Raw genomic sequence first — 26,656 nt, 5'->3', positions numbered from 1 at the left:
GAAAACAATGAAGCCAAAATGGAAAAGCTGCTTGTAAAAAACTAAATGCAGCCTTTCTGTTTCCAGTGGATTTAAGAGGGAAAGGAACAGCCAGGTGCTGCTCGTAAAATGCACCTGATTAACTGATCACCAACGAGTGTGAACATCCTGATTAAACCACTATGCCAGGACAGACAGACGTAAGTAATGATTTAAGGAAAGCCATTGTTGCTTCATCAGTTTCAGATGATTTTATTTTTTTTTTGTAAACTGAAGTCCCTCTTTCTACAGAGAGAAATGTTGTTTTTGAAAGAAAAACGTTTAAGTTGTAGATGTCCTGATAAATTGTGCATTATTGGACTCTACAAAAGCAAATTGCTCAATCTCAGACTTCACAGGTCTCAGTAGGTTAAATGTTAAAATTCATTATAGCACTATTTAAAAAAACAACAAGTATCTACACAGCTCCTTCTTTGGGTAAAGGAGGACAGGATAACCCTTAATTGCACACATCACAGACTCCGGGCCAGAAGAGAAACAACAAAACACATGTAGAACAGACAACAAAACTGCCATAATCCCATAGGTCTGCTAAGGTAGAGATTTTTTATTTTATTTTTATTTAACCAGATAACGTCCCAGTCTAGTCCACTGGCCAACTGTTTGCCAGCCTGAAGACAATCACAAAATGTTTCTGCTGAACCCCAGGTAGCTTTTCAACAAGCAGTGGGGGAAAAAATGTAAAGGTTTGAAGTTAATATGAATTTTTTCAGCTGCTTGTATAAAGCTACATGGGGCTTAGCAGGAGCATTGTAGCTTTCGTCCTGGCCATCCAAACAGTCCAATAGTGGACCAGATTGTTATCTTTGCAGGGCTGCTGAGGGGCTTATTTGTTTGGCCGATCCCAAGAAGACTCATGACCTGGTTCCTAGAGGAGTAAGGATAGAGTAAGAGATGGATAGACGAATTGGGCACTGGCTGCAGTAATGTGGGCATTGCTCTTGTCCGTCATGGTGAGGAAAAAGTTGAGCCAAAAAGCGAAGCTCTTGACGTAGACTAAACCGTCTACTCTCCAACCCACACCGAAAGCGATGTGAAATGGATCATGACTGAAAGAATGAGATCTCAAATATAAGCGACTGCAAAGAGCTTTCTTTATTGGCTGGTTGTATTTAGCCTTAAAGATAGGATGAGGAGCTTGGAGAAGAGCTGCCTGCTCCTCCGCATTGAAGAGGATGTAGCCGAGGTGGTTTGGGCATCTGCTTAGGATGGCTCGTGGGCACTTTCCTTTGGTGGTTTTCTGGGAAGACACTCCAGGCCTGTAAACAAATAGTTAAAGGACATTCAGCACTTTTCTATTGTATATTTTAACAGCAGCTGGTATGTTTGTCTTCTTCCTTCAAGTTTTTCCGGAGATGCATTTGAAAACTCAGCTTTCAATGGGATTTCACCACAGCTTTGGTCTGATTTAGTTGTATTGTTACTGTTAATCAGTACTGTCAACATACAGTTGCTGTAAGTTGAGCCACACAGAAAGGCCTACAGTTTCATTAAATCCAGTCCACGCTGCTTTTGTTTTCATCACCAGTAAAATAGGGTGGTGCAGCCTCAAAGTTTAGCTTGTTGAAAGCCTCGCCACAAACAGTTAACAGTTTCTGAAAATGTGGGTTTTGATCATCAGCAGGCACCACAGATTTTCCTTTCTTTTTGCCAAAATCCTGTGACCCCTAAATGTTACAGTGGAAAGACAGCGTATCAAAACAAGCCCCCCATTCTGTGCATTTGCTCCATGACGCACCTTTATTTCTTCCATATGAAACATGTACAGGACACAAGGGGGCTTTGATAACAATGTGAGCTAACAATACCACACACAGACTTACCCACCCTGTTTGGGAAGCTAAAACATCAGAAATTACCCATTCAGTCTCATGCGATGGATACCCCTCATTCATTGTTTTTGCTTTTCTTTTTTTGTTTTAGTCAATAGGATAAGCAGGAAAATTGACAACTGAGAAGGAAAAACTCAACAAAATATCAACAGAAAAGACAAGGTTTGCTCTCCAAGTCAAGTGAGTGTCCTTAAGTGAACCTGTTTGTGTGCGTCAGCCCCTCCTATATTGGGTACCAGCCCTGAACTCCCCCCATATGCTGTCCTCCTTCTCCAGTTCACACAAGTTTCACTAAAGCTTTATCTCAGTTTTCAGCCTTCGTTCTTTCATCCTTTCATTTGTATTCAGTACTGCTCTCTGTTTCCTGTGTGAGTGCGCGCCGCTTACTCGGACATTTGTTTGGCAGCGGAGATGCAAAGGGATGCTGTTAACACTGCAGAAAAAAAAAACATAAGTTTTTTTGGATCGCCTTGTGTTAACATGTAAACGCTGTTCCAAATGAGGTGATATAACTCTATTTGAAACCAAGAATTTTGCTTTGTATAAGTTTACTCCATAAGGAAACAGTATAAGACAGTTTCCTTATCTATTAGTCATGAATCTGTTTTAGAACAGAGATGCTGCATATAATCCTTCTCAAACATGTTTGGTCTTTAAAGATTTTTCCATTGACTTTTTTTTTTCTTATAAGTCCAGAGCCAGATAACTTTCAGAGAAGTCATTGCTTATAAACCAACCAGGGATAAAAAAAAAGGCTCCTAAATTCAAGGCATGAACCAGAAACCTTGCAAAGAACCAGTCCATGGTGGATTGGAAGCTGGTAGTAATGCCTGGGACTTCAAATCTCTGTCATTTCTGTTTGGAGTTGCATGTTCTTCTCTAAACTCTTAAGATCATGGTTTTTGGCCAGAAAAAGATGGACTGCTCCAGGTCTCCAGGTCAAGGGCGAGTCTTTGTCTAGACCGGAGGAGTTGTAGTATCTTTGAGTCTTACTCACAATTGATGGAGTACGGCATTGCCTTTCATATGGGTGTTCCTTTGGTCTGTCTAGACATCTGATTCTAAAACCAAAGCTCTTGATTTTCCAATCCATTTACGACTAGACACTTAGCTGTGGTCATGAGATACGGATCACGAGGGAAAGAATTTGATTCCGGAAACAGGTTCATGAGGTCAGAAGCTCTGTCCTCCATTGAGAGCTAAATGTAAAATCATTGCTTCTCGACAATGACGGGAGTCAGTTAAGGTGGTGCAAACATCTGATCAGGATGCCTGTGGAGCTCCTTCTTCTAGAGGTTTTCTGGGCCTATTCAACTAGTAGGAGACCCCAAAGCAGGTTCCGGACTCACTTCAAGTTGGACTTTTTCAACCCATAGGTCCCACAGCCCAAACAAAGAGAAACAGTCACTTTTGATTAGCCCATTTGATCAACCCCAACCACTTTTCAAATACAATAAGATATCAATAGATGTCTTTTTATAAACGTATTTCTATCTTTCAACCACATTTCCACAATCTTTAGATGGAAGGCAATATTATAATTTTACATGGAAAGAAAATTTGCCCAGGGGTTTCATTCTCTCCCTTATCTATGATCATGAGATATGGATCAGGACCGAAAGAACAACACCGCATACAGGCTGCTTAAAAAGGGTTTCCTCTGCAGTTAAGTACTCAATCATTCACACTGAGGGGAGATGGAGGTGTTGCTCCTCTGCATCGAAAGGAGTCAGTGGAGGTGGATCACATCTGATTAGGATGCCTCTTGGGCACCTTTCTTTGAAGGGTTTTCTAGCACAAGGAAGAGACCCCCAATCTCTTGCTTCAGCTCTGCCACTGGAGAAAGGGATGTGTGGGTTTTCCTCCTGGACATTAAAACCTGACCATAGCTAAGACAATGATGGTCTTCCAGGGCAGAGTTAACCTGTAATCTTACTGTCACTTTAAATTGCTTTTAGGTGGTGCTTGGTTGTCTGCCCAGGGTATACCCTGCCTATAGCCCAATGTGGAGGTGATTCCTAAGAGATAATAGCTGAGACGTTAGCATAAAGTAAATAATAAACTGAAGGGTGATGCAACTTGCAAGTCAGGGACAGGTCTTTGTTGTCTTTTTCCTCCTGGTTTTTAAAGCCATGACTTTGACCCTATTTTATCTGTTGTTGACAGTTTGGTAGACCTGACACTTATTGATTTATTCTTGCAGTTGTTATCAGGGTTGGCAAAACAATTGTGGCAAAAAGCGGCTAAAGTCCCAAAAGGATCTTCAAACACTCTGAAAAATAGTTTAAAATACCTTTGAAAGGTAGTGCAGAAGTCTTGGTCATTGGAAGCAAACTATGAAGAGCTAAAAGATGGTTTCAAATGTTTAAACATTTTTGTTCATCTATAATAAATCCGTGGTATTATTCATCTTGGAAAAATGCTATCCCTATTCTAGTAATTAGCGTCTCCTTCCAACACTAGAGGGGAGTGAAATTAAGTCTTTCCCTGGTCATTGAGTTCACTGAGGCGGACGTTTCCAAAGACAAAGCTGTGGGGGGTGTGGGGCGACTGGAGGTGGTGGTGAGTGGGTTCAGAAGTCTTGCAATCAAAGAAAAAAGAGAAGGAGTGAGGAAAAAACTTGGCGCTGAGACAGTTCAGATAACAAGGCATTACAGAAGCAGGGGATGGTAAGGTCAGCTCTCTCCCACTCACCCTTTCTGCTCCTCTTCATCAGCAACTTTCTGCATACTGAGCAAGCTCATCATTTACAGTACACTGCCAGACTGCAGCGACAGTAAAATCAAGATCAACAGAGATGTAGCCTTTTAAGTATTTTATCATATTGCTGACTGGATGCTAGCAAGGTCATAGGGAAAGCAGCTTTGCCCTTCAGATCGGAAGAACATCCTTATTGTATTCCATGTTAGAACAGGCAGTTCCTGTCAATGACGCAATCCACCAGGGGAGGCAAACAGACGGTGCTCGGTGCACAGCGTGGTTCTGAGCTGCAAGGAATAAGGCTGTCCCCCTACAAAAAGAGTTGTACATTCAGAAACCTAAAAAGCACAGATGTTGAAAGTACGCCAGTGTCAGTTAAAGCATGCATAAATGTTATTTTTCCTTTACTGAACTGATTTATGGAGGTGGCAGCAACATGCTGTGGGATTGCTTTTCTTCAGCAGAGACATGGAAGCTAGTCTGTTAAGAAGAAGATGGATGGGGCTTTACAGCAAAACCTACAAGATGCTGCAAAAGACTAGAGACTAGGGTGGAGATCCACCTTTCAGAAGGACACAAACCTACACATATAGGCAGTTTAAAGTGTTTTCATGTGTGGGAATGGCACAGTCAAAGTCCAGGCCAAAATCTGTTTGAAAATCTTTACCAAGATTTTAAAATCCTTGTTTACAAATGGTCTCTGTCTAATCTGACTGAGCTTTCAGGTATGATGCAAAAAAGAAGACAGACAATATTTTCAGCCTCTAGCTGGTAGAGATTATCATTTATCCCATAATAAGCATAATTTCTTAGAAGAACAGTTATTACTGACTGAAAATCAGAGAGAACAGAAGGGTACACAGAGGTAGAAATCACAGTGACAAAGAGCACAGAAGCTGAAAATCATCTTGTGGCACAAAGTTAAAAGAGCAACACTTATTTTTTTCTTCTTTATTGTTGCAACATTCGTATATTATCATTGAGTTATCTTGTGAGAGGACCTTGCTGCTGAATTTTGTGGCATCAAATTGCGCACAATCAATAAAAGTCTAACTATCTTCTCTGGTTTGTCTTTTACTTCCTACTCCTGAGTTTCCAGGGGATAAAACAGAACCTGGTGTTCTGTGTGGTGCTGCTGCTGTTGGTGTCTAACCAAGTCTGAATAAGATCAAGACTCCATCCCGTTCACTGAAAGAATTAAAAAAAGGGGAGAAATGACGTTATTTGACCATGTGCCCCAAATCCTTAATGAATAACTTAGAACGAGGAGGAGGCAAACGCTGCCCCAGCTGTTTCCTGTTGAAAATGTCTGTGTAATGTAGATAAATGTGAGGGATTTTCTCTCTAAATCCGTCTCCTGTTCGCTAAATCTCACTTCTCCAAAACGAGCCTGCGCAATGGAACAACGTGGGGATATTGAGATGTGACATTGCCCCGCATCTCGTCCTCTTTCTTCCCCCGATTTATTTTTTAATGACTTCAAACAAGTTGCTCATTTTCGCCGGGCTTTGTCTTTTTGCGGAGATCCGCGGTGATGTCTAGCGCTGCTTCCTCTCAGTGGCATTTATGTGATGTCCTCAAGGTAACTTGGCTGATTTTACACTGTCACCTTGCTCCCTGCTTGCGCTCAGCATCCTTCTGAGTTTAGACTGAATCAGTATGTTCAAGAGCTTTTTAAACGCTTGTTAAACGTGGATTTAGCAACGTTTTTATAGTTCTAATTCAGTTTGCATGCATTTTTATGTGTTTTTGCAGAATAGTGACTTGGAATTAACACGTTTTTGCATTAATTGATTATTGTGCATTTTTGAAAGCTTTGCCTGAATTTGCACGGATCCTCTGCGTCTCCATGCGTAATGCACTATTTTGTACCAGAAAGCTAAAACTTTCACCTTAATTACTGCTGAGTGTGCGTTATTAAAGCTTCAATATTTCACCGTAGAACAGAGGGAAAGCTTAATCTGAAGCGCTCCAGGGCGTTTAGGGGTGTGCGGTTCTGATGTGGATGAATTTATTCGTTTTTATTATGCACATTTTGGCCCACTCCGCTCTCTCCGCTGGCTTTGGCGGGATAACTCTTTTCCATCAAGCATTTTGGATCGGAAAGATCCCCTGGCGGCTCTTGTCTGCATCCGTTATTTCTGAATTTCGCAGCAATTTTCGTGCGTAATAACGCGCTGACAGCTTTGGCAAAGGGAGACGGTGGCCCGCTTGTTAATGATATATATGATGAATGAAAGTTCGTGATTAATGTGGATTGTTGCTAACTCATTGCTATATGTTGGCTGAAGTATAGGGTGATAAAAGGGGGAACGTGTTTTTAATTTGGACACTGCAGCATTAGGGCAAATTACCAGTGGCGCTACTGGGGGGGATGGGGTGACATTGCCCACAAATCTGCTGGACCCCCATTTATTTATTTATGCAAACAAATGCATTTAAATAAATTAGCATATTATGGAAAAGTTTGTTATATCAGTAATTTAACTCAAATGGTGCTTATTCCCACCTAAAATTTTGTTTACTGCAAGTTAAGACATGAATTTTTAATACAGACATGTCATTTTATGGCATTGCTGACCAAGCAGAGTAAGCCACAGAGTTATTGCCAAGAAAGCTAGTTGTTCACACAGTAATGTTTTCATACATATAAATGGAACGTTTAGTGGAAGGAAAAACTTTGGTAGAGAAAGGTGTAGAAACAAAAGGGATAACCACAGCCTTAAGAGGCTTTTCTTCTTTTCTTTTCTTTTTTAAATTGAATTTCTGAAATAAATTAGCTTTTTGATGATATTGTAATATAGTGTACATGTTTGCATTATTAATGACATGCATAATGACCTTGTTTTCTAAACCAAATGCAAAAACCACTTACATCTGAAAAGAAGACTTTTGACCTTTGAGCAACAGTGCAGTCCTTTTAGTCTATTTCCTAGGTGACACACTTCTATTGTTGCCTCTGGTTAAGGAGTGGCATTCCAACAGTTGCAGCCCATGTCTTGGATAGTCTGTGTAGTGACTATAGAAGCATCGATTCCAACTGTTGTCCACACCTTGTGCATTCACACCAAACACCAATCCTCTCAAGGCTGTGGTTATCCCTGTTGCCTGTGCACCATTTTCTGCCAAGATTTTTCCTTCCACCTAACTTTCCATTAATATTTGCAACATTTTAAAGCTTGCAGTCAGTTTTGAAGATCTGAGTTTTTTTTTTTTTTTAGCTGAACAAATATTTTCTCTCCAAACAACTGCATCAATGTCAAGCATGTTAATTCAGCTGGTGAGTAACTGTAACTCCTTCTCCATCAGTGAACACATTTAAGCTCTCCCTCTCTGTCTATACACAGGGTGCGATGTGCTGTATCTCCTGTAGCCACACCCTCTCACTACTGCTGTGCATCCTCACCCTGACTCCGACAGCAACAGGGGCGGGCCCAGAGACCCTGTGCGGGGCGGAGCTGGTCGACACGCTGCAGTTTGTCTGCGGAGAGAGGGGCTTTTATTTCAGTAAGTGCACCTTTTTATTTATTCATAAAGGCTGGCTGTGTGGGTCTCAGAGCTCTCCACCTCCAGGAGGCTCATAAATAAAACAGCAGCCAGTTTGGCATCTTCTCTTGACTTTCCCTGCATTAAGGTTTCTTCTTTAGTTGACTCCTTTTTACTTTTACTGCTACAGTCCAACTGTTTGGCTCCAACAGAGATAATATATGGTTCAATGTTTGGTGATTATTGTTGTTGGTTAATTTCTCAGAAAAGGGGCTTTTAGTGGAATTTGACAAGCTGAAAGAAAAAGGAACAGCTGGATGTTATAAAGTTATTCCTTTTTTTCCATCAGACAAGAAAAAACATCCCAAGAATTTTAGTAAAATAGGGCAGCGTAGGTTGGATTAAAGTACCTTACGAAAGTATTTATGCCCCTAAAGCTTCCAGATTTTTTTAACAACCACAAAACTCCATTGTTTTTTGCATGTTATAAACCAACACAAACAGTGCATGATGGTCAAGGTAAACAATACATGGTTTCCAGTGTTTTGTTTGCATTGTAGCTGCATCTTCCAGCTTTGCACATCTAAAGGCTAACATTTTTGCCTAATCTTCTTTACAAAATAACTCAAGCTCAGTCAGTTTGGATTGGCAGCATCTGTGAATCGAAAGGATTTAGGTCTGTGCATTGACTGGGCCAATGAATATGCATTAATTCAAACCACTCCATTGTTGCTCTGGCTGTGTGTCCTGCTGAAAGGTGAATCGCCACCTCAGCCTCAAGTCTTTTGCAGGGTTTTCTTCTGTGATTACTCTGTATTTAACTCCATCCATCCTCGCCTCAACTCTCATTGGCTTTAGATTCCATTCTGAAGAAAAGCATCCCACAGCATGATGCTGCCATCGCTATGCTAAAGTAGGTACCACCACAACAGTTTTTACTGGTCTCACCACTTGCAACAACACATTTCATCCCAAGATCTGAGCTCTGACTTCCCAGGCCAATCGAACAATGAATAATAGTGATGGGTTTTGGCTGGAAGTGGGGGTTAGATACAATTCTGCTTTGGGCCTCATACAAGCGTGAACTGACCCTTCCCACCAACTCTGACCAGCCTTTGTGTCTTGGCTGGAGAGAAGAATCCCCACAGCATGATGCTGCTGCCACCATGTTTCATGATGAGGATAGTATTTTCAGAGTAAGATTCAGTGTCCTTTTACTGCCATGCAGCATTTTGCCTGCAGCAAGCATTCTTGCCGCTCAGTAAAGGCCACACATTTAAACCTTGTGACTAACAGATTCACCTTCCTGAGTTGTGGATCTCTGCAGCTCCTCCAGAGTTACAAGGGACCTCTTAGGTACTTTCCTGATTAACACTCTCCTTGTCCAGCCTGTCAGCTTTGGTGGACAGCCATGTCTTGGTAGGTTTGCAGTTGCGCAGTACTCTTTCTATTCTCAGATGATGAGCTTGACATTTTGTTTCATATCCTGCTTTGAACCCCTCCGCATCTTTCTCCCTGACCTGTCTGCTATGTTCCTCTGTCTTAGTGAGGCTGTTTGTTCACTAATGTTCTCTAACAAACCTCTGGGGCCTGACTCTTCAGTCATTTATTCAATTTTAGGGGAATCAGATTAAAGGGGGCTGAAAACAGATACATCAAACTATCATTTTACCACACTTTACACATGCAGCATACACTCCTTTCTATTGTTCTATCACATAATATCCCAATTTAAACATTAAAATAAGTGGTTCTGAAGAGTTATGGGCATTTTTGCATTAAATCAGTATTGTTACAGTGTTCCCAGCTTCCCAGAACATGTAATAGGATGCAGTTTTCTGTGCATTAGCTGCAGGTAAAAGTTTATGCACATCATTTACATTTCTTCGGCATCCCTCCAACAATTAGGTTTAATTTGAATTTAATGTCTTGAGCGAGAATCATATCTCCAACAAAACCCTGTTCTGTTGAGGAACTTGTCCCTATGACTCATGTGCAGTTTTGACTTAACAATCCATTATAAATGGTTTGGTTCTGTCCCAAACTTATGAAAGATTTTCCACATGTGGTAGACTTTGTCAGCTGCCAGTTTCAAGCAGAAAAGGAGAAGAAGATATAACATTTCTCAGGGAGATCAGCATCTATAGCACGTTTTTAGTTCTTCTCTTTTCCAGTTATTGATTGCTTTCACCTTAGGCTGAACCAGGAATGGTTTGAAAATACACGAGAACCTGGTGACTGATGGAAAACTGGGAGCCAAAAGGGGGGCTGCAGCCCACAACCAAGTAGAGGCATTACAGTAGTGGTAGCTACTGTATTCTGAAGAAAGGGGAGAGTTTCTCAAAACTTGAAGAACAGATTAACACATTTTATTGCCATAACAAATGAAGAAATGCTTCTGCAGCAGCTCATTGACACAGTCCAGAAAATGCTAATGTTTCTTACATATTAAACAGCGTTTTCTTGTGTTATCAAGAAAACTGTATTTATTTGTTTTTTCTCTCACAAGCAGCCTGCTGGGCACAGGCCTAAAGTAATGCAGCATAAAGTATCTGCTTATTAAATACCAACATTGTTTCTGCAGATGATTAATAGAGAGCTGCTGTTTATGGTTTTCTCAGACTTCCCTTCATATAAACACCATCAGCATATGATTAATGGGATGAAGACTATGAATCACAGTTAAGGCAAAGTCCACAGCTTACAATGTTGTTGGTAATCTCTGCAGGCCTTAACCAACTGTACTCCTGGTAGTAATTCACTTTTATTCTTTTCACTATACAAAAAAACAAAATAGAAACACCAGCATTAAAAACTTCTGATTAAATTCCTTACAGTACTTATCTTCTGGCTTCATTTCTGACATTGCAAAAAATAATTACCTGCTAATAAACAACCCTACTACTTTTGAGTTGGTACTTTTCTGTCTTCATGTTACACATGGCTGTGCTGCAGGTTGGTCTCTTCACAGATTTCTGTACAATTCTGTCTGTCTGGCTCGTCAATTGCCTTGAGATGAATTCGCGCTATCTCAATTACCTGAATTGAACTGATGTCATCTCCAGTTAATAGCTAGCTACACTCCAGCTAGCATCTAAACAGGGTCTGTAGTGGAAATGTTCACCAGCTCACTATATTGTATTCACCATATATTGGACTTTGTACTACCTATTACACTCCAAACAGTAATCATCCTCCAAAATGGTCCTAACACTGCAAGAAACAATAACATTTAATAAAAAACCAGATGCCTCGGAAGTTGCTTCTTTTCTTATTTCCTGTAACAGCTAACTATGCTAGCATTGCAACAAGACAATAACAACAGGGGACATTTAGTTTCTGCTGTGTTATTTTTTTATTTTATATTCTGCTCTGTAACAGTGCCACAGCTTACAACGTTTTTAGTAGTATCTCTGTTTTGTGATTGCAAGCTTATTGTGGCCTGCATTTGAAATTCTCATTTAATCTCTGAATAGGATTGCAATTTCGCCATTAGATGCAATTGGACTCCACAATTTCTAAACTACCAAACCTATTCTCTGCAATAGATGGTCTCCGAAATGATAAACCGGTTTTAAATAATCCAGGCAAGTTGTAAACAGCCTCTTTTTTTCTAGATTCCTGCAGTTGCAAGCTGTGCTATAGCGCTTACGCTGTGCGTAAATGGACCAACAGGTGGATATTTGGTTTCTACTGTGATTTTTCTATTAGACCACAACAGTTTTTGGTAGTCTCTCAACTAGAGGCTACTCTGGTCTACTGGTAGTAAGTTGTTTAGATTACTTTTGGTTTGTCAGAGTCGACTGGCCTTAATAAGGATTAGAACGATTGTCAATGAAAACAGAGTGCAATAAGATATTCTAAGAAAATACAATACAATTAAAATGAATTATGTGTGAAACAAGAGCATTTTTATGATAATTAGATCAATATTTAAATACAATGTTGAACTACAAAGAGAATTAAACCAGTATGCAGTGGTTAAGTACATGGATACAAAATGCAAGTAAACTGGATTGAAACAGAAATGCAACTGTATGAACTGGGTGTTCCATTTCATAATGGACGAACCACATCTTCTACTTCAGGCCCATCAAACGACAAGCCTCACTTCTCAGCCTTTCAACGAGTCTATTAAATTGGGATGGTTGTTAGGCAATGTAACCACAAGAGGGCAGTTCTGAGTTAGCTTCTGAATTCAGAGGAAATTTTTAGACAACAGCAAGCATGGCGATGGCGGAGGAAATCTTGATAATGTCTATTCTCAGAAAGAGACGTAAATCAATCTTAGTATTGCTTAACCTGTTGTGTTAATCCCACTGCTGTTGCTACTAATGCTAATGCATTGCACAATGCAACTTGTACAGACTTATCTAATATCAGCTGTCCAGTTGTTAGGTCACCGTGCACCTTGCTGATGTTCACTGTTTACCCTACTCTGCCATTTTCTGAGACTTACCATTTCTTTGCCTAAACCCACAACTTTTGGAGACTCACCAAGCAACTGCAAAGTTTCAGGTCTGGATATTGTCTGAAAATTCACCAATTTTCCATCCATTCTTCTTTTTGTTCTTTGAGAGTTTTTCTCTATACTTTGCTGCTTTCTTACTCATCTTCGGTTCAGTCCTTGTCCAACGATGACTCTATGGTGCAGTTTGCTTAAATACTTAAAAAAGGGTCGTACAAAATAACTGCAATGGCAACAAAAAAAAACTGCATTTCAAAGTCATAACTTTAAGAAACGGTCCAACGTTGGTGCAAACATCCTATTTCCTGTCCAACTTTATTATCTTCAGGGTTTTTTAAAAGCTTACACCTCAAATCACTTTCCAGAATTTCACATACAAGAAATGGTTTCTCCATTTCCAAAGACTTTGATTTAATTTTAAACAATTACAAGAAACTCTGGCTTCATGGAAACAGCTTGGGATGACCAGTAGACTTTTGCACTGTACTGGAAATATTTAATTAGGCAAGGCAACCTAGAACAATATACACTCACCACCATTTTATTCGCTACAAAGTTGGATCCTCTTTTGTCTTCAGAATTGTGTTAATTCTTCAGCGCGTAGATTCAGGAAGGTGTGAGAAACATTCGTCAGAGATATTGGTTCATGTTGACATGATAGCATTACTCAGTTGCTGCAATTTCTCAGCTGCACATCCATGATGGAAGTCTCCTGTTCAACTACATCCCAAATTTCTGAAGTGTAGCCCTGGTTTTCCGCTCTTATGGTAAATGGACTGAATATATATAGTGCCTTTCCAGTCATACAGACCACTCAAAGCGCTTTACACTAGAGCCACATTCACCCAATCGCACTCACTAACGCTCACACATTCATACACCGATACGCAGATCAGTAGGCTGTTCAGAGATGTCATTCCTGATACTTTGGTTGTAACAAGTGGTTCTTTGATCTGCTGTTACTTTACTATCATGTTGTACCAATATTTTCTCTGTTTGGACCAGTCTTGACAAAGCCAAAGGATGGTGGTGGATAAAACACTCCTATTCTGGCGCTCTGAATCTTAGTAAGTCGTTTTCACCATGTCTAGATGCTTTAACTTGTTGCCATGTGATTGGCTGATTTATTTTTTGCGTTAATGAGCAATCGAACAAGTGCACCTAACAAAGTGTTTAGTGATATGAATCCTCATGCACAATTACACTTCTTCAGCGAGTCCTGACCTCCTCATTGTGAGGCTAATGTATTTGTCTTTCCTGCTGAAGAGGAGGTGTGTTTTCATGCACACTCAGACCTTTTTTTTTCAATGAAAACGATGAGGTTTTAGCAGCAGGGTGCTGTTCCTCGGAAAATATGCCACTTGCTGTCTTCCTCGGTTTCTCTCTCATTTTTTTTTTCTCCTCTGTGTGAAATATCCGGAGAGGCCGTCTGGATCCCGTCTGCATTGCTCCTTTCCCTGAACTCTTCTCCCAGGCTTGTTGAACTTGGCAGCCCTCTGATTGATAATGGGTTCAGGAACAGGCTTGAAACAATAACGGGCTTTCTGTCCCTCCCAGCCCTGCCTTATCCACCTTAAGCAAGCAGCCAGTAAAGTAGCACTCTTCATCTCAAGATCCGAGTCAATTTTTCCAAATATTAGCCTGACCTAGGAATCCTGGCTTGTCTTCTGAGTACTTTACTAGGCAGAACTGTACAGTGATTTCACTGGGATGTTCATTTTCTGAATCAAATAGTTTATAAGGCCTTTTTTGGCTTAAGTGTAAGCTCCAAGTAGCTCTGTGGAATCAGTAACTTTTAGGTCATACTAAAATATTCAGGCATCCTAAATTTAGAATGGGACATCTTCAAAATGAATAATACATAACCCCTTATGAGTCACAGGATGAGATAACTGAACGTTTTGGGCTGGGAACTTTTTGTCTTCTAAGTTATTTTGGGTTGCAGGATTGGAGGAAAAAATTACTTTCAGCAGCCATTAATGAACGTTCCTATTCAGTATTCAGCCCTGTCAATTTCACTTAAGCTCCAGAAAAGTAGAATGTGTAAACAGTACGTCACAGTCGCACACGCGCCCACGCTCCCACTCAAACACGCACAACAAGGCCTCGTCCCTCGGCAGCAGGGGATTATGTGGATTACAGGAAGATCAGGACACCCCCTCCCTCCCTCCATCACTATACACTGAGCTCAAACACGAGAAAGCATCAGAAGAAAAGCCTTCTGTGTCCTTTTCAACACCAAGAAAAAAGGTGTCCCCCCCCCCCCCAACAAGAGACCTGAACCAAAAAGTCTCTAAAGCCCTCGGGGAATCACGGCTCAGCAAACAAAGAAGTGCCTCATGTAGAGGACAGTCAGTCCTCTGCATTTAGACCTGTACATCAGGTGGAGCTGGTGCTCAGGACATTTTAACACAGCTTTCACATTTCTAGCTCCGCCGGTGTAAACCAGTCTCCTTGTGTCCAACCTTCATGAAGAAAAACACGAATGTAGGACTATTAATGGTCGGATTACTTAAACATATAATTACACCACCCTCCATGTTTAGTGGCAATTGCTAAAGATGGCTTAAAAGCCCTAAAATAAATTTATATTTAGGGCATTAACAACTAACCCCTGATGACATTTTTTCATTGCAGAGAAAAAAATATTTCATAGTAGTTATTTCATTTCAACCCGTTATCATACTTATTGTCCCCTGTACTGACTATAAGAACTGTGAACCAACAAAATCCAACAGAAGCATCAAAGTGTTGAGAAGCTTTTATTTAATAATCCCTAAATTCTGGTTTCAGGTACATAGTCCATTCTTTAAAATGGGAAAGGCTAGAGATCATAGTCAGGAAGTGTCTACAACTCACAAAACGCATCCATATGTGTAATGTCTGTGATCAAGGAGTCCCTTTGACCTCTTGGTACTTTGGCAAAATCCCATATTAGGAACCTTGGCATAACTTTTGACTCTGGTTTTGGATGTGTGTTTTAAGTTTCTGGTTTGTTCCTGTTTCTTTCATCTGAGAAATATAGGCAAACTAAACTCCACTGTTTTAAGTTCTGAACTGTAAATAATTATTTATGCTTCAGTTTCATAATGTTTGAATTCCTGAAATGCATTCTACACCTCATTAGCAAACCTCCCTAGAAGGGTTGCAAGATGCTGACAGTGCTGCTGCCAGGCTTGTGACAAAATCATCCAAGTTTTCCCATGTGACTCCAATCTTGATGCAACTGGACTGGCTGCTGGTTTATTTTAAAGTACATCTTAGGATTTTCTAATGCCTTGGATAGCTTTCCATGGAAGGGTTACATCTGGTTACATCTGAGGACTTCTGCATCCATACGTCCCAGGAAGATCCTTGATACCCTGTGGTTCGTTGGTCCATCGTGCTAAGCTGAAAGCAAAATGACCTTTCTGTTCAGTGGCCCCCCCAGACTCTGGAACTCTCCTGGTCTTCCTTTTACCAGATTTTATCAGACCAATATTTTCCAACAAGACGGAGCGTTGAACAAAAGATGTCAAACCCATATTATTAATAAGAGCATGACTAAAGATAACCTAACAAACAACCTCAGAGTTTTTTATTTCTCAAATTCTGTTAAAAAAGAATGTTTTGCGGTGGGTTACTCCAATTCTGTGATATAATTATGTAACATCTTGACTGTGTTAGTAAAAAATCTGATTTGTTTCAGGTAATGTCCTGTTGTCTTGGTCTACTTGACGCACCTGATCCTTGTTAGTTAACTCCACCCACCTGCAGCATATCAGTCTTTCTCCTCGTGGAGTATAAATGCTTTCTGTTTCCTTTTGTGTCCCTATCACTGTGAACTTAATATTTCACCGACAACCTTTGACCATCAATGCAAAGGTTTAGACATTTAGCCAATGCAGTTTTGTACATACAACCTAATTAATGTACCAGAGTTTCCCCCTAAATTACCCTGTTTGTTTGGGAGGTGAAAAGGGAAACATTGTTTTTATGAAAATAAATTTAAGTGGAATCTGCCACTGCAGATATGAAACAATATTTGGTCTCAGCTGACGTGCCATGGAGACATTTAACTATATAGGCTATTAGCTGGCTTTGAGCAAGGATAAGTGCAATTTGTATTAGTAAAAAGGTATTAGAATATTAAATAAGAAATTATGTAAAGATGTCGGCCTATTGAAAAGTATTCCCATGTATTGTGCAGTACATGCACTCAAACATTTTGAGTGCATGTACTTTTGTACCTTTTGCATGAATTACTGCATTAATTGCAGGAGATCAGCATATGGCTCAGCTGAGGTGTTAAAGAAGCCTATATTGCTTTAATAGCCCCCTTCAAGTCATCTACATTATTGGCTTTGGTTTCTCTTATCTTTCTCTTGACAGTTCTCCATGGATTCTCTGTGGGGTTCAGTTCAAGCCTGTTGGCTTGCTTTGTGACTCTCCCCCAAACTATTGAATGAGCTTTGCTTCACCACCTTCTCAAGGCTGAGGTTATCCATTTTGTGTGTGTACTTTTTCTACCACACTTTTTCCTTCCACTCAACCTTCTAAGAATATGCTTGGACACAGCACCTGCTGTGGCTTTCCATCGTTGTTGAAGGGCAACAATAACTGTCTGCTGGACAACTTTCAAGTTAGCAGTTATGTAGTAATTTTCTGAGAATCTAAATGTATGTTTTATGAAGCTTTGAACCATAATGATATTTCAATTCACTGAGATGTACCTGTATGTCTGCAGACATATTGATGTCTTTTCAAGCGAAAAACGCTCAGTTGGTCTTATTTTTGTGTTTCCAATTATCAGCCATTCCATGATCTTCAGTTTCAGTCCCCAATTAGAACTCTAAGGCCCTCAATCCCTTGACATTTCATGACATTTATGCAATGCACACATTTGGGAAGCAACTAGTACCTTGCATCAGATTTCTTGGTTTTGGCACAGAATTATTGCATTTACCCAAAACATTTTTTGGGGAGGGACTTATGGTACACTTATTTCATCATCCCTGCCCAGTCGTTAGAAACGCCGGCCACCTTATGGGTTAGAACAGTGGGTTAGCTCCAAGAAGCTATGAACCATAAAAAGCAGTAAAACTCAGCTTTTTGTGCCAGTCATTGAACCCTACATGCTAACCCCGTCACATGCCAAAACAAAAAAATGTCTCTTGATCATAAGAAGACGATGAACCAAGTTGCAACTTAACCAAGGGAGGTATAAAACTAATGCAAGTAACTAGTTTTTTTGAGAGCAGTCCTGGAACAGAAGTTATTGTTTATGAGGGATTAGTGTAATTAATGATTAGTGTAAAAACCTTTAAAACCAAGCCTTTAGAGGTGAATACTTCATGAATGTTTTTCCCCGACTATCCAAAGTTACAACCAGTTGATTTTCTTTCCCTTCCAGCTGTTTGTGCAGCAGGGTGGCACATTATTTTTTGTAATAACACCAGGTGTTAATTAAGCCTTTTCTTCTACTTTTTAAAAGGGAGGGGTTGGAAATCAGGCCAAACAAGCGGATACAGATCCTTGCTTTTGGCTTGCAATAGTCTGTAATGGTACGTCAGTCAAATTAGAGGTTTCATTTAGAAGTTATATATCTAGATAATTTGGTTTTCTTGCTTTATAAATAATTCAACTGCAATGAGTAAGTCATCATCCACAAAACCTCATCTCCTCTATCTCATTCACGTCTCTGTTATCTTCCACCATGTTTCTTTCTTAATTCAGAAGAGAAAGATGCTTCTGTTTCTGAATGAAAGCTGCCCTCTGTCCAAGCAACATTGTCAGAACAAGGCGAACACAGAGCAGGAGTTAATGCACTTTGTCAGGGCTGGCAGGCTTCAGAGCCAAGAGCTATTAACTCTGAGAGAGAGAGAGAGGCATTTCCTCCTTGTAAATGCCATATTAAATTATTATTATTTCATTTGGTCACAGGGAAAAGCCCATCTCTTCCCAACCTTTTCCTTGTTACCAAAGGAACTGGGAATTCTAAATGGAGGGTCTCAGTTTTTCCAATAAAAAGCATCGTCTTTGAGTAAGAAGACGGAATGAGTTCTGGCGTCACTGCAGCAGGCTTATGCAGTCATCAAGAAAAAACATTACCTTCAAATAGCCTAATAAATTTTAAGTCAAAACATTTTCATAGCTTTTCTTTGCTTATGTATGCATCTCAATGGCTCTAAAGGGTGCTTTTTCCAAATGAATATGTGAATGAACAGAGAGTCCTAGATGTTTCTGTAGGTGGATCGGACTCAGAGGGCTAAAGAAAAAAATTAACAGAGCCAAAAAATGGCTGAATAGGACATTCTCCAATATGCAGCTGCCAAATTTGGTCCACTGTGTGTAGTGTTAAATGCTGTAAATTTTACTTGCAGGAATTTAATGTCATTAGGTTGGTTCATATATCAGGAAAATTAAACTTGTGAACTGACTATTATCGCTGCTTTACTACAAGCATAAGGTTTGAAAAACTGCCAGCACAATAAAGGAGAACACAATTTGATTTATAGAAGCTGGACTGAATCTTTGCTATGTCTGCACAGCTATTGCAGTTTATTATTATGTCCAACAACATTGGGACAACATCCTCCCTAAAACAAACTCTTCCAGTTAAACCACCAAAGAATTGGTTGAAAAACTTAGATTCTATTATATCAAATCTTTTATGAACATCTAAACCTCCACGCATACGTTTAAAAGCTTTACAAAAAGTTGAATGTTTAGAGGGATCAGAACTTACAAACTTTTATAAAAATTACCTGGTACATGCATTACAATGTAATTTAAATGGACTTGGAAAAAACCATCAGACTATGTAGTCAGACTATGGATAGAAACTGAACAAACCATTTATCAGCCGTTTAACTAAGCAGCACAGCTGTTTCAAAAGCATCAATATCAGCACATCTCTGACAGCCTGATGGGAATACGTCAAAATAAATAGATCTTCAATTTTCCTTTACAGACAAACCCCCTTTTGGAACAACCCAGACATGCTGCAAAAAAATGGATCTTAACTTTTCAACATGGAACAGTTAAGAAATAAATCATTTAGAGGACCCTTTAACGTTTTAGATGAATTAATGGTATTGATAAATTCTTGTGATATAACCAACTAAAATCTATTATCCAGTACAAAGTTAAGATTAAATAAATAGACCTTAGTAATAAGTACCTTCTTTAAACTCCAACAATACGTACTTTATTTAAATCTTTGAGTTGTTCCTCTAGATGTAAAATCTGTGGAGGAAAAAAACTTTTTAATAACATTAAACCCTGCTTTGATGGTTGCTTTCACTCTCCAGGAAGTCTATTAGTCATATAAAATTATTACAGTTAAAAAGAGTTTGAGTTTGGTGTAATTCTGCTCACGTATTTGAATGTAACCCTTGTAAAACAATCTAAAATGCCTAGATGTCACTTTTGGTTTTAAGCCAAGTCTCAGTCCAACAGATTGACATAGGAGTCATTTTTATCATGTTAACAATGAAAATACCTGATGCTTTCTGTCTTGATGGCATAGTTACTTTGTTAGAGCAACCATGGGTACAAGTTTCTTCTATTCTCCAAACAGATAAGCCAACAGGCTATGGGCCCAGTGCAAGGCGATCACATGGCATTGTGGATGAGTGCTGCTTCCAGAGCTGTGAGCTGCGGCGCCTGGAGATGTACTGTGCACCTGCCAAAACTAGCAAGTCATCACGCTCTGTTCGTGCACAGCGCCACACAGATGTGCCGAGAACACCCAAGGTCAGTAACCCGGGACATAAAGTGGACAAGGGCACAGAGCGCAGGGCAGCACAGCAGCCAGACAAGACAAAAAACAAGAAGGTGAGCACATTACTCCACATATACACTCTACACTTGTGGTTCAGATTAATGAATGCGAAGAATAAATCCTGAAAATCATAAAAAAAACAAATATCTTGCTAAAGGCCAAATGACCTTTGTTACTTTGAGAGGTCTGTCACAAATAAATCAAACTTAAATGGCTTTATTTTGCTCCAACAGAGACCTTCATCTGGACATAGTCATCCATCCTTCAAGGTATGGATTCATCTAATCACATCTAAAGCTGTCTCAATGTCAATGTCTTCTACCTCAATTCATGTATTTGTAAAGTGATTTGGGAAGAATAAACCAATTAGCTGCAACATTAACTGACGTGTGAGGTTAGTTTCTGGGGTCATGCTGAAACCCCGTACTTTGCTGGGACAACTCTTTTTTTAATTGTGCTGTCATGAACTTTAGCAGTTAACAAACGAACTGAGGCCCTTTGAGTTTGAGATGGGTCTTATAGGTTTCTCTAAACATTTTATGGTTTGACCTTGGGGTGAATTCGCTTGAACCACCACTCTTGGAGATTTGCAGCTGTTTTAAATGCTTTCCACTTGTGAATGTTTTTTTCTTACCGTCAATGGATGGATCATAAATTTTTTGGAAATAGTATTATAAATATACTAATACCATTGGCTCTAAGTGCTCATCCTAAAACACTACAGAAAAATATGTTAGTTGTCATTTCAGCACTTTCTAAAGCCCTGGAGTGCTATAACCACAGACCCAACTTTCATTGGCAGTGATCTCTAAGATGTGTTTCTTTTTGTGTTGCAGGAGGTCCATCCGAAAAACTCAAGTCGAGGCAGCTCCGGGGGCAAAAGGTACAGAATGTAGGGAAGCAGCGAATGGACAACAGCTTTGGAAGAGAGAAGGGAGCGGCCTTACCTGGTACCCCCTGTGGAATGGTTCACTGTAAAACAGAACAAAAGGATGCTCAAAATCCTAAAAGCTTTAAAAAATGAGATAATTTGTGTTTAAAGGTTGGATGAGGGTACTTGTGATCATCTTAAACACTGCACCATTCCATATCGGGAGGAATCCTTTGTTAACTCAATTTAAACGACTAGTTTAGCTGCTAAGACACAATAAGAGCTTGCTATACCTCCATGATTAAGCTGCAACAACCCCCTTCCTTGGCTCCAGAAAAGGTGGGAACATCACCCAAACAGTAATAAGTGGTCACATCTTTTTCACTCTTCTGAGTATTTTGTCACTGTCACATATAGCAGTTACTATCCCTGTTCAAATTAAATTTTATCTTCGGAGTTTGTTTTTATGCACCATGCATTACTGTGGATATGTTGTTTATCTTGAAGACCAAGACCATGTGGTTTATTTTCAGACTGTTAAACATTGCTGTTGGTAATTTCACCCTGAGGCCCATTTAAATCCCTGTTAAGTGGAGTGGCTAGAGGGTTCGAGAGCAACCAAATCCTTTTTAAGGATCCTCACTTTAAGTGTTGAGGGCTGGGTCCACCATCTACTTCTATAACAAGGGCTGAAGCAGAATTTGTAGCTTTTGGTAAAAAAAGGGACTTCAGCTTTTACTCTTTTTTAATGCAGGGAATTAACCTGAGATTTTTGACTTCATTGCTTGTTTAAATGTCAGAAATAGGTTAGTCAGTGGATTCAAAGTTCATCTGGCATAAATGAGTGGATTAATCAAATAGTGACAACCAGCCAATATGTTTGTTGTCTGTGTACTTTTCACAGGACACCACTCATTCCAGATCTGATTGCGAAAGGCCCTGCTACATCCAGATAAATGTTTCAGTTTGAGTTTAAAATGCTTGCTACAAATCATGAATCTTGAGTCACAGTTTTTGAAAGTAATTTGTTAGGATCAGTAAAAGATGTGTTCTTAAATGAGCCAACTCAGAGACTAAAGCAGAAGACTAAAAATGTTGGAACAATGGCCCTTTACAATGCTTTGCAAAACTGACCATACCATGTTTTGCATTTTGACACTTTAAAACCAGAGACTTCAATGTTTTTTTATTGGGATTTTGTGTTATAGACCACCACAAAATATCTCATGATTGTAAAGAAGAAAAGCTATATGGTTTTCTGAATTTTTTTAAATAACTATGTTTATTGTGCATTGTGATCAGTCTCTCACTGCAATGGAGTATGTGTCTGCGTTGCACATCTACAGGCCTATTCTTCTTTGTAAAACACCTTAAGCTCAAATTATATGGAGAGCACCTATGAACATCCATTTTCAAGTTTTGCCACATATATTTATTAGATTTAGGTCTGGACTTTGACTGTGTCATTCTAATACATGAATTTGTTTTTTTTAATCATACCAATGTAGATTTGGCTGTATTGATTTCCTTATATTTAGCTACATCCATCTCTGCAGCTCCTCCAGAGGCATTTCCAGGCCTGTCAGTTTTTGTGGACAGATTTTATTGAGGTGTAGTTTTTGTTTAAATACATTTTTAAAAACCTTGCATCGTTTTTCTTTCACTTCTCAATTGTGCAGTACTTTGTGTAATTCTGTTACTTAAAATCCCAGTAAAATAAAGTGATGTTTGTGTTCGCAACATGACAAAGCATTGCCTTTTTTAAAAGAGTTATCAATTCTGTTGCAAGGCACATTAAAGTTGTATTAAACTACTTATCATTCCCTGAACTGTTATTATTTAAGGGAGGCAAAAACATAAAATCCTAATACTTTTGGATAGGATTATTTAATTTGATGCAATGACAAGAGTACAACCAAACAACACAGCATCCGTTTCAAAGTCCACTGGGAAGTCATGCAGAATAAACTGATAAATATTGCCAACCAATGTCTGACGGGGAGATGCAGAATTGGATCAGTACACAATTACTCTCACAAAGCAGCCACAGTAAATATAAAAATAATCCAGATATGACCAAGGGTCAAGATCACCTTCACAGATTTTGCAAACAAGCTAGTTCTAAGAAGTCATTGCATGATAATTGACAGGAAACAGATTTTTCATATGGGCCTTCCTGAAACTGCCCCAAATATGGCTCATATCTGGCTCTGCCTCCTCTCTCTTTGTATAAACAAACTGTACTCCCTTTATGTTAACCTATGCATTACTATCACTCATTGTACATGATGGTTTCATATAACAAAACTGTATTAAAATTCCTATCCACTGTATAATGGTGCTATTTTATAGTTTGTTACTTGCAAAGAGATGGCTAAGACAGACTGATGGCAGGGCTTACATTGGAGGTCTTCCCTTTTGCACAGCCTTGTGGCCACCATGTTAATAGTGATTTTATTTGTAAGCAGTTTCAAAAGCGGAAGCAAGTTAATGTATCTGCGTGAACTCTGTGAATGCATGGAGAATAAAACAAAAAAGATAAATAAATAGACAATGTTGTGGCCCCAAGAAGGCAAAAGGCATTTTTTTCTATTATTCTTAAATTATTTTCTCAATGTAAATCCCTTTTGCCAAATGTCTTGACAAACATACTGGAAACTGTGATTCTTCTGATTGTGTTAAGATTGTTAAAAGTCATGGTGGGCTTTTGTCTGTCCAGAGTGTGTGTGTGCATGCATATGCCTCCCTGGAAGCCAAAGTATCAATTATTAAGAGTACTCAAAGTGGGATTATGCAACTTTCCCTAATTTAACTGATTACAAATTGGGAAACCTAGAATTTGCCTATTGTTGTTCTCAGCAACTAGGATAGCTAACATAAGCTACAAAAGTTAAATACAGTGTATCCATTCAAACCCTCTAGCAACATGTTCACTAACAGATATTGTACAGTACACTGTATGAGTGAAAGTACTTCATTACTACAGTAATAACCACTGCAGCCATAATGGATTTTATGGTTGAGGCCAGTTGAAAACCTCTAGGAAACCCAAGTTGCAACTCTAACATGAACATTCTGACTTAACGTGATAGAACAAAAATCTTAATCTTCTAGCAACCATTAGATTTTGCTAAAGGTTTGTATGACAAAAGGGAGCATCATAGGTCCACATTTGTTATTTTATACCTGCCTCCTTTGCAGGTTTTTTTCTTTTTTTTTTACTCATGCTGCATTCTGCTTGTTTCTAATAGTCAGAGCTCGGATCTCAGAACAATGTCACACCCAAGTTGACCGTGATCTTGTTGCAAGTCAATTGCTGATTTTTTTGGCACTAGCTACTATTTGCTGCACAACATGAAAGCATTGTATTTTTTCTCAATATTACATGCTTGTAAAGTAAAGGAACATCTTCACAAATAGAGGTTGTACAGTGTGTCAGTAGTTTCATGTGATCCAAACAGTAGAAGTGCAAATAAATGATTTAAATCTGAAACATTTACTATGTTTTATTTTAGTGACAGCCATACCGGATACTGAAGTCAGGGCTGCCACAGTTAGATTGCTGACTTCAGAGAGTGTTCTTGTTATTATTTGTTCCTTAATTATTTTTGCATAATAACATGGCTAATGTGTAGCCAAGAGACGTAATAAAATTCCACTCAATAATATAATTTAGTCTTGATTATGAGGGAATGCAAAAAATTGAAAAGTACGTCTGTTTAGTGGTTTTTTTGTCAAACATAACACGGGATCAAAGATTTATGTTTCAGGTATATTAGCTCATGTTAACCTAAAACATACAATGGGAAATTCAAGCATAGATTTGCCCTAAGCAGCCCCAAATTTCAGGAAAACAATCACAGGGTCTCTTAGAGATTGATCTAAAGGCAAACTGAATATGTTGGGAACAAATTTGTTTAGTACTTTTCTTTGTCAACAGTGACAAAGGACCAATAATACTTTCATATCAGTTAGCATGAGCTAAACTTGGCCAAAAGCATGCTAGCTATAGTGTTGTTTTGTTAACAAAAAAAGCCACATACATTCTGAAAAACTGGTTAAATTATCTGTGATATTTTGTCAGCTAAAAAGCTATTTCCTTCTTGACATCTACATGCTAAGCTAAGCTAAGCTAGCCAGCCCCTCCAGCTGGTTAGCTTATTTTAAATTAGCTTATTTTAAATTATAACGCAAAAGTTACGTTAGCTTATGTTAGCATAAGGCATACTAGGTAAACTGTAAATCAACATTGCCCCTAGCAGCCTCAAAGATAAGAAATGATTTAAAAAGCAACACATATCTTGAATATCTTTTACAGCTTATTAAAAAACATAAGTGAAACTGTCCTCTTTGGATATTTTTTGACCAAAGTAACTTCAATTTCTTTCAAATAGTACACTGCATATTCAAATAATAGTCTAAAGGTTATTTATAAAACAAAAATACTCCACACTAAAAGTAAATGGTTTAATTGTGCCAGAAAGATGTCTATCAATTTCAATTAGAGCAATGATTTTTTTTCTTTTAGTCATAACTACACATACAAATCAAGGGGTTATATACCTAATATCTGTAGTTTAGGGATCTAGACCACTCAATTAACTTTGGTAAACCGATATGATTTCACTTAGTTCCCATCCTTCAGTACAAATTAAATAAAATAATTAATTGCTTGTTTTAATTACAACCTTAGAGTTTTTTATGCATTGATAAATTAACTCTTACATTTTTATTAGAATTTAACAAAAGTTGCATCTTCCCACTTTCAAATAAGATATGTTTTTAAATAATTAATTGAGAAAAATCTGACTTCATTTTGGAAGTTCAGGAGCAGGATCACAGCTCAAACACCACATTTCTCCAAAAATTGCATGCATCCCATTGAAGTGGTCCTTGCTCGTGAGCTTCAAAAAATAACATTAAAGTGTATGAGTCTTTTGCAATGGTTTTTAATGTTCTTTTTAAAATATCTATTTTTGCCCTGGTGAGTAAGATGAAGTAAAAGGTAGTTGGAGAAAATGTGTTCTTCCTAGATGTTTAGATATACAGTACATACCAAAGACTTTTTACCCATGAAAATATTAATCTAGCATGATTTAATTGTTGTCTCAACTCTACTGCAGTTTAACACAATGTTTAAGTATCTGAAATATCGCTTGTGTTGTATAAAGTGAAACTGCAAATGAACCAGACAGAAATCCTTCTGTGAATATGGCATATTTTAAAGAGCAAACCACAGAAACAATTTCAAATCATCCGCTTATGAATCACTCGAACATTTCAAGCTGTCACTTCTGTGAAATAATCAAAAATGACTCAAGTCATTCATGACTCCCTGAAATGTTTAATGAGTAAATGTATTTTCCTGATGCTCACTGTCCAAGAAACTGTTTGATTACAGCCCTGTTATTTATGGTGCTTGATTGCCTTCTGTAGGAAAAAAATACTGACAAACTGTTCACCATTCCTGCTGAATAAACCACTTGCCAACATCA

General features: G+C 38.8%; 1 protein-coding gene across 3 annotated transcripts; it reads left to right on the top strand.

The window, feature by feature from the left end:
* On the top strand, positions 1-26,656 carry igf1 (insulin-like growth factor 1). Of its 3 annotated transcripts, XM_047389811.1 has the most exons (7): positions 154-179; positions 1,963-2,051; positions 7,919-8,078; positions 20,087-20,343; positions 20,524-20,559; positions 21,127-21,173; positions 22,066-26,656. In XM_047389811.1, exons 3-7 carry the CDS (start codon positions 7,925-7,927, stop codon positions 22,115-22,117), a joined length of 546 nt encoding a protein of 181 aa, XP_047245767.1. In that variant the 5' UTR covers positions 154-179; positions 1,963-2,051; positions 7,919-7,924; the 3' UTR covers positions 22,118-26,656. The 3 variants fall into 3 exon arrangements, with proteins under 3 accessions (XP_047245766.1, XP_047245767.1, XP_047245765.1); XM_047389810.1 differs by lacking the exon at positions 1,963-2,051 and having other exon boundaries at positions 1-179; XM_047389809.1 differs by lacking the exons at positions 154-179; positions 1,963-2,051 and adding an exon at positions 5,863-6,153.

Source organism: Girardinichthys multiradiatus, chromosome 17 (assembly GCF_021462225.1).
Source record: "Girardinichthys multiradiatus isolate DD_20200921_A chromosome 17, DD_fGirMul_XY1, whole genome shotgun sequence".
NCBI lineage: Eukaryota > Metazoa > Chordata > Actinopteri > Cyprinodontiformes > Goodeidae > Girardinichthys > Girardinichthys multiradiatus.
The sequence above is the reverse complement of the archived record's forward strand: the minus strand, read 5'-3'. Positions and strand labels throughout refer to the sequence as shown.